At 39.2% G+C, this 15,000-nt stretch overlaps 2 protein-coding genes across 2 annotated transcripts; one reads left to right on the top strand and one right to left on the bottom strand.

Annotated features, from left to right (window-relative positions):
* Positions 1–53: 53 nt before the first annotated feature.
* LOC138021589 (uncharacterized) lies at positions 54–11,081 on the bottom strand. Its single transcript, XM_068868490.1, has 3 exons — positions 10,856–11,081; positions 7,148–7,423; positions 54–5,175 (listed from the first exon to the last, which is right to left on the bottom strand). Exons 1-3 carry the CDS (start codon positions 11,056–11,058, stop codon positions 4,356–4,358), a joined length of 1,299 nt encoding a protein of 432 aa, XP_068724591.1. The 5' UTR covers positions 11,059–11,081; the 3' UTR covers positions 54–4,355.
* On the top strand, positions 11,057–14,410 carry LOC138020796 (plasmanylethanolamine desaturase 1-like). Its single transcript, XM_068867722.1, has 3 exons — positions 11,057–11,092; positions 11,932–11,977; positions 13,487–14,410. Exons 1-3 carry the CDS (start codon positions 11,057–11,059, stop codon positions 14,053–14,055), a joined length of 651 nt encoding a protein of 216 aa, XP_068723823.1. The 3' UTR covers positions 14,056–14,410.
* The last annotated feature ends 590 nt before the right edge of the window (positions 14,411–15,000 follow it).

Genomic DNA, 15,000 nt, shown 5'->3' with positions numbered 1-15,000 from the left:
TTAACACGATTTTCTACAGAGTCCTTTCTTTCTCGCAGAGTAAAGAAAGACTCTGCTGGCAGGGCGATGTCACCATTGTTACCCCAAATTTCGATTTTCTGTGCCGTGAAAGTCATGTAAACTTGATTCAACTAGAAGTAATTTGTACCCACGACCGTGATGTGAGAGGCATGGGTCTATTCTCGATTCAGTACGTCACAAGCTGCTTTGAATTTTTGTCTTCAAAGAAATTTTGCATTACAAAGCAGTTTGTGACATAAAATTGATAATAGACCCATGTCTATTACATCACGGTCGTGGGTCCGAACTACTGTTAGTTTTGATAACTTCGCGCATCTTGCCCGGCAGCTAAAAAGCGAAATTTTGAGGTAGAATGGTAAGACACGTTTGCTTTTGGTGGGAAAATTGATATTGAATATGAAAAATATTTCAGTTCAGGTGCACTTTAAAAAATCGTCTCATATCCACCAAGCGCGAGTGGAATAATTATTTTATTAAAAACGCCCACAAATTATAATTATGAATAAATCTTGCCTACTTTACTAGTTTGTAGATATGCTATATTAGCTCGTACGCCATAATGGCTCGGCCAATCGAAACTCCAGAATGCATTATCCAATCATTCTAGGTTTTCATAATTATCGTTATTAAATTTTCAACCTCGGTTAATGCATTACTCGTGCTCTGATTGGTTCACTCAATCTCGGTGATCAGCAAATATACCTTAGTTTGACCTGGCAATTGATTGCGCTAAGCGTTACTTGGCTAAAAAATTTGCGCTAAGCGTTCCTTGGCTAAAAAAAAGATTTCGCCGAAAAGCAAATTTTTTCTCTGAATAAAGAAAAAAAAACAAACTTTTTGTGGAAAGTTTGGATCAATTCCGACTTTAGAAGTACGCAAAAGGCAAGAAATGAGTTTGTGGTATAAGCCTGCGTCTGTCTGACCACCAGGTATTACACAACATCGCATCTTCATCAATTTTTTTCGATTTCGCTTGGATTTTCTCGCTTTTCTCGCTCGTATTTCGTACTTCCAAACTTTTGGAGTTTGAGAAATTTAATAAAACCATTACTCCATTCGCGCTTGTTGGATATGAGAGACTGCTTATACGCGCCTCGTTGACTATTTACCATCTCATATCAAACGCACGCTCATGGAATAATTGTTCGATATACGAATAATTGGTTGTTTTAAACTCGAACGTTTGCGGTATCCATGGAAGGAGTGAATCTCAAATCAAGAAGAGTTAAAAAAGGACCAAAATAGCAATAAAAAGTAAAAATAAACATGATTTTCAAACTAACACGTGCAATATCCTGTCAATTTTAAGTACCTTGTATGTCTTATTAGCAGGAAAGGTTTTGTAATAGTTGTTTTTCACTTGGACTACGGAAAATAATGTCAATCAGTTAACTACACTCTATAACTACACTTTTATATAAGGCAAAAACCAATGGGTATTTCTCATTCTTCTCGCTGGCTTTGCCGACTAGTGCAGGTGGATCCGTTTGCAAAGCGGCTTCCAACATTGCTGGGGTCGCGCATGCGCATTACATATGGTCTCCCTGGAGATAGCCAGGGATTGACATGTTGAAAACAAGATGGCAGCCGGTTCGGAGGATTACAAAGTATTAAGTGTTGTATCCTTTCCATAATGCACTGCACATCCGTGCATTGTTGAGAGTTGTTGCATTCGTTTGGCAAGTACAGAACAACTTCAAGGCATCGTATCGGGTCTCGCTAGTGTTGTCAAAGACTTAACGCACAACGTAAACCACATCAGTACTCAGATCGGTCAACTTGCTACCACATCACTACAACCACAACAAGCTCAAAACCCTTCGAGCGCTTCACCAGCTCAACCTCCGCAGTCTTTACGACTTCCAACCCTTCAGCTCCCGACATTTCGCTTTGATGAATCGAATCGAGATGATATAGCCGATTTCCTCGAACTTTTCGAGCCACAAACCTCTCATCTGTCCGCCGACATCACCGTCACGCTCCTTGAGCAACAATGTATTGAACAATGGCCTCGCTCAGTCCTTTCTATCGCAAAAACCACGGCGGACTTCACAGAAAAACCAGCCAAAGAGCAGCATGCCACTTTCATTGAACATCTTAAGCGTGAATTTGAAGAACCAACGGCACTCAAACGCCGCCGACTCGCCGCAGAATTAAGCGCAATGACACAAAAGGCAAGTGAGAACGTGAATCAATTTACTTTTTGATTCAGGAACGTTTTACATCAGATGGAACGCTTGGCGAAAAGATCGCCAAGGACTGCCCCACTTACGTCGTTTCACAATTTCTAGCCAAAGTTAAACCGGAGATTGCACAAAAACTAGTCTTAAAAGCTGAGGAATTTACAACCTTTGAACAAGCCACTGAATCAGCCCGTCGGATCGAATTGTCCTTGCAAACGCAAACACGTGGTGACATTGTATCGCGATCCCAAACTCTCGATACGTGGAAACCTTCAAATGCTCTGTTTACTTCCTCGGGTAAAAGCAACTCAAGTTCACCTCAACAACGCGGCAAGAAACGTCACTGCTGGACCTGCGGCTCCCCTAACCATCTTGTGCCACAATGTCCTTCCTCACAGCGCCCCACGCAAGGCTCAAAATTACCCACGCCTTACGTCTGCGGAAATTTTAACCGCGACCTTCAATCAAACTGCGAGAAAGCTAATAACAAGTGCTCTCGTGGTCGCCTCCACAAGTGTTCAACTTGCCATAAATGGGGCTGTAAAACAATAAGGCATAACTCTCAGCAAGCACATGCAGCCACACCTACCAAACCACCCGACACGCGTTCAACAAACCCAGATCCTTCTGGTACTGTTCTTTTTGGCCTACCATGCAGCAGTCACAGATCCAACTGCCCTTCCAGTAAATAAACAAACGCAGTTAGCGAATCGTAACATTCTTTGGACCTCAGTGACGTCAGCAGACCAGTCTATTCCACTCCCTCTGGATAGCTCTGTTCCATTTCCTTAGTTAGTGCAGATCATGCAATAACAATCACCACTAAACGCCCATCTCTTCAATATAAGAAGTTGCCAGAATCCATTCCTGTCTCCGTCCCTGATGCAAAGTCAACTCTTTCTGTCACTGCCAGCATGGATGTTCCCATCACTTGGAGCAATGGCAGGGAATCAATCTTTACTATGCTTGTTGTTCCTCACCTCTCATGGCCCATTCTGTTTGGGGAAAATCATCTCCACGCCACCAAAGCTCTAGTGGATCATGATCAGCCATCCATCACTTTCCGACATCCTAGCATGCAATTCACAGTCCCTTGCTCATTGGACAACCGTTTAACTGGCTTTACCTCAACCACGGCACCAGCGTCACACGCACCAAGTAATAATTCGCGTGACAATTACCAGCATCATGTCGGTGTCACTTGTCTCCTAACCAAAACACCAGATCCAAAGCATGGACCCATGCAAGTTCACCTCTACCAGAGTCCTTTCTACATCATTGGCATAGATTATGTAGGACCTCTGCCCCAGACTCCGTCTGGGAACAAGTGGATAATTACTGCCGTATGCCCTTATTCTAGCTTTCTGGTTGCTATTCCAGTTCTGATGTTGCCAAAGTAGCTATTCCACGGCTGCACGTGCACTTTTCGATCCCGTTTTTCCTCAATACGGGTTCCCTGCAGAACTACTCAGTGATCGAGGTGGTGAATGGACTAATGCAGTGGTTTTCCAGCTCACTAAATTACTTTCAATAGACCATGTTTTTACTACCAGCTACAGACCTCGGTTGAACGGCGCTACTGAAAGGGTTCACCGATGGCTAAACAGCGCAATAGCCATTTACTGTGACGAGCTTCAGACCAACTGGCAAGATTTCCTTCAACCAGCAGTTTACACAGTCACATAATGTTTCACCAATTCCAGGGATGAACAAACTCAGTCCCTTTTTCCTCGTTTTTGGTCGCCACGCCCCTTCACCTGAAACTCTCACCTTGGCTCTGCCTTCAAAGCCTTTTTTCCCAACAAAAATATGCGGGAAACGTAGTTTCACTATTATCAGATGCCAAGAAGAGTTTGATCGTATTAAAGCTGGTAGGGGGTGAGAGGTAGGGCGTAGGGGGTGAAGGGTACCATAGCTAAAACAACCCAAACTTTTACACAAATGTCAACCTTAGGCCTAGTCATTATCTAAAGCATAGTGTTTAGGCTTAAAGTTAGCATTTTTGTAAGGGTTTGGGTTGTTTCAGCTATAGTACCCCCACCCCCTACCTCTCACCCCCCTACCTCTCATCCCCTACACCTCACCCCAGGAATAGTCATGCCGAAAGAGCCTGCTCACAGGCCAGTACGAGCGGATATCTGTTCTCCTTTGTTACTTGTTATAGGTAGCAACTGTCCACATTCCATCGGATGTCAGCTTATACTCGTTACTCTTGTAATCCATCATGTTACTTGTATGCTGATCAATTACATGTTCGCAAATGCTTTTCAGAAATGGTTCAATCCTATCTGCTCCTGCTAACTCAGCAATGGTATCGTTATAATCAAATGATATTCCTGTCATACAATGAGCATCTTTTTCCCGCAGACCCCTAGAAAGTAACTCTTGGAAATCGTCTTCCTCTGCAGCATTCATTTCTTCTTCAGAGGGCAAATACTTTTCTTTGCTTAACACTGCTGCGACGTACTGAGCTTGAAGGCTGATCTGTTTAAATATACCACACGCCCTAGAGGCTAGCCCAATGAATGACATTGTGGGGAATTTGGTGTTGAAAATGTGTTTGTATAGATGCGTTACTCGGTCATTAGTGACTTGAATGCCACAAGCCTGATCAAGGAAGGGAAATGAATAATGGTATCCAGTGCAGAGCAAGATGGCATCCGTTTCCCTTTGTTGTCCATCCTCAAACTGAACAGTCCCGTCACTGGACACCCAAGTTACGGGGCAGTGAGGTTCAATATTGTCCGGAAGCTTACAAGTTATAGCATGACGATGTTTGTGGCTGAGGTAGACTATATCTGCAGATTCAGTTATGTCAAGACATATATCTCGACCAGAAAAAGAACCACCAACAATAACTACTCTTTTTCCTTGGAAGATATCAGGATGTCGATAATCATGACTGTGCATGACGATCCCAGGGAACGACTCCAAACCAGGAATAACCGGTATACAAGGAACAGAAAAATGGCTGCAAAGACAAGAAACGCAAATGAATAATATCACACACTCATTTTAATGTACAAGTTAAGGTGGCTCACACCAGTTTTCAACAATTTCGATATAATGTCTTATCAGAAGGATGAACTCTGCAACACTGTTTAACAAAATGGCAATGTTATGGCACCAAAAGGAACAGCAATAATTTCTTGACAAGATGCACTTGTTGATGTGACGTAATAAGTCACCATGGCAACAAAAGAGCCCTCTAAAAACGCCCTATATATTGTCTTCAAACGCTTATATCTTAAAAACGAACTCGGTGACCCCAATTTTTATTTCTGGAAATTAATTAGTAGGCTTACATGTACATGAAATTGTTTCAAAAATTAATGGGAAGAGATTCAAAGCCACCTCAAAATTTCCAGTTGTGGCTACGAATCTGCTCCAGAGGATTTTTTTAAGTTTGTAGAGAGTTTGATCTGAACCTGTCAATCACTTTCTATAAATAAAAATTGGGGGTCATCAAGTTCGTTTTTGAGATGAAAGCTTTAAAGAAAAATAATGGGCATTTTTAGAGGGCTCCTTTGTTGCCATGGTGACGTACACGTCACATCAAGAACTGTGTCTTGTTAAGCAACTATTGGTGTTTCATATGGTTACGGTTACATGAAACAGTAGGGTACATTCAGTTCTTCTAAATGGTGCAGTTTGTTGAAATTGCTGAAATTGGTTTGAGCCTTTTCAAGCAAAAAAACGATTCTGGTGTGGTTCTAAGCTTGCTCAAAACATCTTCATTTCAAGCAGCCAAAGTGGTTAGATGTCTTTAAATTGATGGCAATTCTAGAAATGTGGAGCACGCTCCCAGGGTAATGTGGATAGCTCTACTGCATGACTCCAGGCACAGTGGATTTGATCTCATGAACAGAACTTCTGAATCAGGCAATATTCTACAAGTATGCAACTTCTTTGGTCAAGGTCTAACACCAAGGGTTATCCACCAGTGGTCTGGGAATAAAGAGTATATACGATTTTTAGAATACAAAAGAATTTCATATATTTATTTGAACTGCAGAATGGACATGATAAGAAAGAATAAGAAGGAAGATCATTGTTGCCATGGTGACCTACACCACATTCACAACTGTGCCTTGTTAAGCAACTATCAGTGTTTCATATGGTTCTATAACATTGACGGTTACATGAAAAAGTAGGTTAGATTCAGTCCTTCTAAATGGTACAGTTTGTTGAAATTGTTGGAATTGGTTTGAGCCTCCTTTAGCAAAAAAAAAAAAGGATTCTGGTGTCGTTCTAAGCTTGCTCAAAATATCTTTCATTTCAAGCAGCCTGATGTCATTATCAGATCTTCTGAATCAGGCAATATTCTACACGAATGCCACTTCTTTGGTCAACCAAGGTCTAACACCATGTGTTATTCACCAGTTGTCTGGGAATACAGCGTATACAAGATTTTAGACTACGAAAGAATTTCATATATTATTTGAACTGCAGAATGGACATGATATGAAAGAGTATTATAGGAAGGAAGATCATTGCAGCAGAATAAAGCAACTTTCAATTGGCAATTATTATTGCAAGCAATCCTAAAAAAACCCAAGGCTTGAATGGGATTCGAAAACATGACGATGCAATTGGTATGGCAAGTCATGGCTTCCAATCCCATTCAAGACTGGATTTCTTCAGCCTAGCTTGCAACTGCGATTCATGATCTTCGTACTTTCATCTCAGCGTTTGGTTCATGCTCCATTGTCTCCAACTCTCATCATAGATTGAGTTGTGTGGCCACTACAGTGTGAAAATTTACTTCCTTGAGCAAATAAGAAAATTAGCAACAAGTGCTTTTAGGTGTTTTGATCACCTAATTTGTTATATTATAACAAAATTTAATTTGTTTGGGGGTGTTTTCATCGTTTATTTTCAGTACCCAAGGATATGTCTCTGGCAGAAAATATCTCTGCACAACAATGATTACTGCAACTCACCCATTGCAAACAATAACTGCGTCAAATTGGAGAACTTGGGACTCTTTAATGAGGACGTTTTCCACAGTAACTTCCCACTGAGGATTTTCGTTGGTTTCACAAACTAGTGGACGAACATTTGTGACAGCAGAATTCAAATGGATGTACTTGTATAAATCAAAGCTGTTCGCATAGTCTTCAAGATATCTAAGAACTTGATGACGAGTCATGAAAGATGGCCATTCAGGGGGAAATGGAAAATCTGGATATGCCATTACCTCCTTTGGGAGATTGGTTCTAAAAAAAAATATTAACAATTAGTTTAGTTTTACTTAACATTTACAGTACAATAATTAAGATATTTAAAATGTAAAGTTATTGTGATAAACAAACAAAAAAACTGGACACCTGACTTGATAAACAGACTGAAAATGCACACAGACTCAGTTGCATTGAAACCAAAATAATTTATTGATCAGTGCACACTACTTTTGTCACACTTCCTCTAAAATTAGGGGTGTAACGATGAATTGAATTCTCGATTAATCCCGATTATGACCGTTCGGTTCGATTCACGATTATTTGATTTCACGTTTCGATTTTGGTTCGATTTTTTGCATACCTTTCCAAAAGTGCCCTCGGTGAGTCATTATATTGTAAACTTAGAATCCAGATCTAAATAAGATGTGCGTTTTTCATTGACAATCGATCAAAGACGCTAATTTGCAGTTCTTGCGCCATGTTGCTTGGTAAAAATGTTGCCCCTCTACCACCCCTTGAGAATTTCCAATAAGGCAAACCATGCATGCTCATTGTCACGTTCTCAAACATGGTGACGGACGACCAAGCGATTGTGAATCCGCCTGCTTCTTTTCGATCCCCAGTGTGGAAATATTATGGTTTTCCGACTAAAGACGGAACAACAGACAAGTCTAAAACTATCTGCAAAATTTGCTTCGCAACTTTCAAGTATTGTGCCGGTTCGACCACAAGCTTGAGCGCATGTCTGCTCAGAGGTCATGTTTGCATAGTGACCATGTAGACAAGTTACTTTTTTTAAAGAAAAATATGAGAGTGCACTAGATCTAGATTCTAGAAAAAACTCAAAGAAGAACACTGACAAATTGCACGTTTTGTATTTTTTAATGCATCCTTGAAATAGATTAATAATGTTCCGGTTACTATTGTATCCTCACATTGAGAGTTTAGGGTACATGTTGTTTACATTGTGTATCATCTTGCAAGAATTAAAAATCATTAATATTTTGCATAATCGAATCGAAATAATCGAAACCGAAAGGCAATAATCGAAATCGAATCGAATTGAAAGGAACATGAATCGTTACACCCCTATCTAACATGTGTTAAAGCAGGGTGCATTAATGTACATACCGAATGTACCGTCAGATAAAAACTATGCCAGCATGCAAGAAAAAAAAAATGCCAACATGTCGTTAAGTTTCAAAATGGTTAATTTAAAACTACTTTACACAAGATTTAATAATTCATATCAAGCTAAGTATTAGGCCGGTTTGGACGTCAAAGGGTTAACCCCTGGGTTAACCCTGACCTTAACATAACACTTGCATTTTCACAGTTTTGAGCTGATACACTTCAAATACATGTACTACTTAATGTATTCTTTGACAGAATTGATAATAATCAAATTGAAAATACATTTTGGATAGGTCATATTTTTCTTTTGGACAGACAAACAGAAGATATTAAAAGTTGCACAATGAAAGCACTGTTCACAAATTGCTTTACTTTTACAGTTTTTACCTTGTAATCCTGAGCTCATCATTCTATTATGCACAAATAAGCAACAATGTCTGCAGCAATTTTTGTGTCCAGGTTGGCCAGATACTACTTGCAATGTGATACATGTAGTTGATTTCCAATCTCTACAGGACTTTGTGGCCAATTGCTAATAAGAGAAGTTTTACAGCCTACTCGGTTTACAACTGACTGAGTCCTATTTTGTTGTTAGCAGAATATATCACAAGAACGAAGCAGTTAGGGAAGTCAAGAGATCATTGCTTGTAACCCTGACCCAAAAGCCTCACCTATGCCCCACCCCACGGGACAGCTAAATTTGCCAATGCTGTGCAATGCCTTCTAGTCCCCACCTTGTCCTGGGGTGGGGTCGGGGTTTTGATTGAGTCATACATAACAAGGTTGCTGCCTAACGGTCACTTGCAAATGCAACAACTAGTTAAAATTGCTAGTTTACTTTTCATATTCATTTGCTATCATAAATGTCTCCCAAAACACCTCTTTCATAATGGCAGCCAAATAAAATACTCTGTTTTAATGCTAATAAGGCTACCTAGCCTCACTAAAACAAGCAAATTTCAAAAGATTTTATGTTTTAAAACAAGGACAGTAGGTCTATGTAACACAGAAAAGACAAAAGAATTTACATGTGGTCGCCAATTTTGGACAAAACTGGGTAACAGAAGTGAAGAAAAGGGCTTACTGTACTTTGCGAAACGAAATGGAACAAAACAAAATGGGAATTCCATAGTTTGTGAAAATTAATGGGAAATCTGTAGTTTGTGAAATGGAAAATCTGTAATTTGTGAAATGGGAAATTATCTGTAGTTTGAGAAATGGAAAATTTGTTGATCTCTACTCCCAAGAAATGGAAAATTTGTTGATCTCTACTCCCATGCAAGGGGAGTAGAGATCAACATATTTTCCATTTTGCAAACTACAGATTTCCCATTTCATTTCGCAAAGTACAGTAAGCCCTGTGAAATTCAATTTCATTCAAATTTATTATGCACTATTTACGTCAATTATAAGATAGTTAATACTATATTAGCACTTACTGGAGAATAAATATAACACATAAAAGTAAAAAATTAATCAAAAAGATAGGTGCGTGGTAGCCAGAGTAGCCATTGGCTTTCGAGCTGGCTACCACCATATTAAAGATAAATGTGGCATTAAACAAAAATTAACATTAAATAATAAATATATCTATGTGTTTCAATCATTAAAATACACACACTGTTTTAAAATATATATGATTACATCTAATAATTATTATTTAGCTCTTATTAACCGAGCAGGAGGTCTGTATGGGAGAATCTTGACCGAGGTCGTGAGTACAGACCGAACGCAAGATTCTCCCATACAGAGTGACTAAGCTGGGTTAATAAGATGTTTATTATATGGCAAACAAGAACAATTTAATTTGTTTAATGTAACTGGCTTGTACTAAGTGACATTTTGCTTGCGAACGGCGATGAGTGGCGAATTGAGCTGAACTTAATTCTGTCAAAGTTTGCTCGTCTCTTCAATAAATAATTATTGGTGGAAGAAAATACTCAATATTTTTGCATTTTAGTTTGCATCTTTTCACCGCAAAACATTACCGGTCTAGATGCCGGTCTAGATGGGAAAATCTAGACCGCGGTCAATATCGATTTTAGCCAATCAAATTCGTGAATTTTGTAGTTCCCAGTCCTCGTGAGACAGAGTCATAGCGTCGGGCAACGAATCAGTGAAGGGATGACGAATTTTCGAAGACCCGAAATGAAGTTATGTAACATTGATTCGTAACAATTTATAAGCAATAAAGCTTACAATTAACTTAAACAGAGTGCCAATTCTCATGCATGCGCATTTTAACTTAAGCACGAAGATAATTACTGTAACTGTATCAAGTCATAATATTGTAGCACGTGAAATCCACCAGAAAACGATCTTTCCTCGTCTCACCTCAGATTTCGGTACATGCTGGAGTGAATTCGAACGCCATTTTCATCTGTGCCGGAGTTTTCATTATAGACCCATGTTCCACCGATGGAAGAGGCTTGTTCAAAGACAGAAACATCAAACACATTTAGCTGACTTGTAAGATGCCTGGCGGCTGCTAATCCGGCAACCCCGGCTCCTATCACACACACTCGTAGCGGTTTCATGGTGGCAATCACTACCAGGCGTTCCGAACCACAGGTCGGGACAGCCAACATATCCTCCAACCTCGTTCCCAGGATCTTTCTTCTCTGAAGGCAGAAAAGAGAGACCCTGGGAACGAGGTTGCATATCCTCTAACACAGTACAGGCATTTGACACAATCAATAGAAATGACTGACTGTAGATCGACTCAGAGGAAAGACCAATTTGGAAAATCATTGTACATCTTTCTCTGAGAAGCACCATTCGACAGCGTTTTGCTTGAAATGGCTCAATCCAGCCCGTTTAGATGTAAAAAGAGAGACCGCAAAAGGCATTGTTGGAAAAGTCTGAACTGAAGTCTGGTCAAATGTACTTTTTCTTTCATTTTTGCCCAATTATAAGGAAAAGCGAGTACTTGCTAGTTGTGCACCTTTGGGAAGTTAAGCTAGACTTTGGTTTGACTTCTCTCTAAGGAAATAGAGTGTTAGGAGGCAGTGTGGCCCAGTGGATAGGGCGCTTGCCTAAAGATCCGGAGATCCCGGGTTCAAGACCGGCTCTGACCACTTGTTGAATTTGATCATGGTAGTCCCTGGTTCAACCTCCCTGCTGCACTTGTAAATAGCCAACTGGTTTGCCTCCAGCCAGTTGGGATTCTTAACAGTTTTAGATTTTGTGTTCTATTGTTTCGTTGATTCCTTGACCCTGAAAAGCCCCTATGGGGAGAGGTCAATTATGTATGTGTTGTATTATATTGTATTGTAAATAGTGATAAGCCCTGTACATTTGGACTCAACAAAATTGCTGTGTTGTAGTTCAAAGTGTATTTCATGTCAAAATGCTTATAGTTTAATCGCTAAAAATGAGCTTATTTGTATCTTGGCTTTTCCATTCCCTAGCTAACCGAAAGAAATCAAACTGGCAGAATCAACTTACCCGGTACATGTACGTTAAATTTAAAGGGAACTTCCACTTCAACAAAAAAATAACTTTAAATCACAGGAAATAACTTACAGTTGCGCTGTTGTTTTCAGACAAAAGCTCTTTGTGTCAGAACAATAGGGTAACCATAACACGTCGCAATTATTCAAGATGGTGGCACCCGCGCAATTTGAAAGTGAAAATAAGCGATTTTAAAATTCACTTTTCCTGATAAAAACACTTTTTTAAAAAACAAATTTGTTTGTAAACATAATTTCCTTTGGTTTAAACTTATTCTGTACTAGGAGTGGAGGTTCCCTCTAACTTCAACCAAATTTTTTCACCTGGAGTTTATGTTAGCAAGCATTCATGTGTGTATGGGTGGTTGTGTGTACGGTGTATGTACGATGTACCTGTATGGGTTTGTCTGTATGTGAAAATGTTATGGGTGATACTGGATGTCTGACAGTGAGAGTAATAATTGCCTTGACAAATAAGGTGTCATGGGATTTAATACTACAAGAGGCCAATATAAAATTGTTTCCTCTTTTTTCTCTGCTTTATTTGTTGTCATTATGTTTTGTATAAGTAGTGACTTATTGTAACATTTGACTAGAAAGTTGAGCGATAAAAAAAAATTGATTTAAAAACATTTTTAAAAAATTAGACGACGGTTTCGACGTTTACATAACGTCATTCTCAAGTCAAAATGAATACGCCTTATTCATTAATTAAACAAGTATATATATGATAAGTAAACAATAGAAACTAATGTACAATAGAAAATATGTATGAGAATAAGAATAGAAACAATACAAAACAATAAAAATTAAGTAGAAAGTTTTGCATTAACAGAGTCACTTTGTACATTAAGAGAAGGTTTAAGTTTCCTGATGAACAGCATTTCGTAAACAAGACAGTTAAATTTGCTGCTGCACTTCTTAAGCATGTGAAACTGGCTGCTTTTCAAGGAGGAGACTATCATGATGTTCTCTGAAATGGTTTCCAGTTGATGAGTGTTTATGTTCAATGATGCGTTGGTGAAGGTGTCGGGTTGCCATTCCAACATAATCTGCATATTATTGCCCTGAAAGATAAGAAATTATGGGACAAGATCACAGACAGTAATTCAACCACAGCTTTAGATGACCTTCTGCCACCAGAACAAACTATGGTTACGTTACGTAACAGGCGTCACAACTATGCCATCCCGTGTGTCAGAACTGCGCGTTTTGCGAGAACGTTTGTAAATAGACACTTTTTCTCAAGTTAGTTGGTTAGTTAATTAGTTGTCTGTATGACTTAATTTATATCATTGTAAATAAACACGTTTGTTGTTTAGAATGTTTTAATAAAGACCTTTAAAGTAAGTTTAATCGCAGTTAATTATTATTTAAACACGAAAGAAAAATAACAGGTTTTTTTGCTCGTGTACACAGCTATAATCAGCCATGTAAACTTTACCCTCCCTCCCTTCAAAAGAGATAATAATATCATTATTAATAACCCAATGTTAATTTTGTCCTCTTACAGTTGCAGGCATATTGGTAGCAGATTTCAGCTCTGGTTTTGTCCATTGGGCAGCAGACACATGGGGCTCAATAAGTATTCCCATCGTCGGCAAAGCTTTCATCCGTCCCTTCAGAGAGCATCATGTGGATCCTACGGCCATAACAAGGCATGATCTTATTGAAACCAATGGTGACAACTGCTTGTTGACCCTTCCAGGATTATGCTACATGTCGTACCGATATTTAACTCTGGATCAGGAAACAATACAGGCGTCTTATGGGACAGATTGTTTCCTGTTCACATTGGCTGTCTTTGTAACACTCACCAATCAGATTCACAAGTGGTCCCACACCTACTTTGGTTTGCCCTTTTGGGTCCAAAAACTACAAGACTGGCACATCATCTTGCCACCAAAACATCATCGTATTCATCATGTATCGCATGATAATTATTTCTGCATTACAACAGGCTGGTTGAATTATCCATTAGAGGTTATCAGGTTCTGGGCTTGTTTAGAGTGGATAATTGAGAAAACCACAGGAGCTAAGCCAAGATCTGATGACTCTGAATGGCAAGGAAATTCTAAGTAATTTATGAATTCTGAAAACCATGAAATGGTAGCATTGCTGGGTAGATTAAAGAACCAACTGCATTTATGAAAAGAATAATATTTTAGGGATCAGGGTAGCAATAATGGGCTTAATTTATAGATGTGTGATGGTAATACTCAACTGTTTATTAGTGCATTAATTAACACCAAGCATTAAGCCTTAGGTTTGGGGATCCTGCCTGTGGGTAGACCTACAGTAGGTAAAACAAAATGCACAAATAGTTTTGAGCAGTACGGTACATACTGTAATTAGCCCAAGTTCTATCTGGTGGTAACTGAGAAAGGTAAGAGGACGGAGAAAAAAAATTTTTTGGGTGAGTCCTTTCCATTTTGTATGCAGCCCAGGGCCGTTCATTTGTAATAATTTTAGTCCAGTTGGTTCATCAAAAAAGTATCCTCAGTTTTGCTAGATATACAGGTAATGGGGGAAAATGTGAAAAAGTCACTTACTGCATTTTTGCCCCAGAGCCTTTCAATTTTATTTATAACTGCTCTCTTTTTTGCATATAACAGAGGGAAACAGCAAAACAAGCAAAAGCAGAATTTTTCCCACTCTGATAAGTGAATTTTTTTTCCCGAATCTTGCTTTCGATGGTGTGTTGTGGATTTCATCTACTTTGGATCACAGGCAACCCAAGCTCATCGAGAACAAAGGAAAAGTTGAATCGATGTTGAATGAAAGTTTAAACCAATTTAACAAATTTCTAGTTTCTAAAGAAACTGTGGTGGTGTGTCCGTGGGAATGTAGAACCAGAAAATTTGGTTTTATCAAATGTGTTGATAAAGGTTGAATTACCACCGTAAATAATTTGCAAAGCTGACGTTTCGAGCATTAGCCCTTCATCAGAGCGAACCTGACGAAGCCCTTCACTCTGACGAGGGGGCTAACGCTCAAAACACCAGCTTTCCAAATCGTTTACTGTGG

The sequence above is a fragment of the Montipora capricornis genome, chromosome 10 (assembly GCF_036669925.1).
Source record: "Montipora capricornis isolate CH-2021 chromosome 10, ASM3666992v2, whole genome shotgun sequence".
NCBI lineage: Eukaryota > Metazoa > Cnidaria > Anthozoa > Scleractinia > Acroporidae > Montipora > Montipora capricornis.
Note: the sequence above shows the minus strand (reverse complement) of the source record. Positions and strands in the feature narration are given on the sequence as shown.

What these genes read in the sequence shown, in the direction of transcription:
- LOC138020796 (XM_068867722.1), top strand. Translation starts at nt 11,057, where the DNA reads ATGGTGGCAATCACTACCAGGCGTTCCGAACCACAG. An exon ending in CCAGGCGTTCCGAACCACAG is followed by an intron (nt 11,093 to 11,931) that starts GTCGGGACAGCC and finishes TCCATTCCCTAG; the next exon opens with CTAACCGAAAGAAATCAAAC. An exon ending in AATCAACTTACCCGGTACAT is followed by an intron (nt 11,978 to 13,486) that starts GTACGTTAAATT and finishes GTCCTCTTACAG; the next exon opens with TTGCAGGCATATTGGTAGCA.
- LOC138021589 (XM_068868490.1), bottom strand. Translation starts at nt 11,058, where the DNA reads ATGAAACCGCTACGAGTGTGTGTGATAGGAGCCGGGGTTGCCGGATTA. An exon ending in AGCATGTACCGAAATCTGAG is followed by an intron (nt 7,424 to 10,855) that starts GTGAGACGAGGA and finishes ATTTTTTTTTAG; the next exon opens with AACCAATCTCCCAAAGGAGG. An exon ending in GCAGTTATTGTTTGCAATGG is followed by an intron (nt 5,176 to 7,147) that starts GTGAGTTGCAGT and finishes TTGTCTTTGCAG; the next exon opens with CCATTTTTCTGTTCCTTGTA.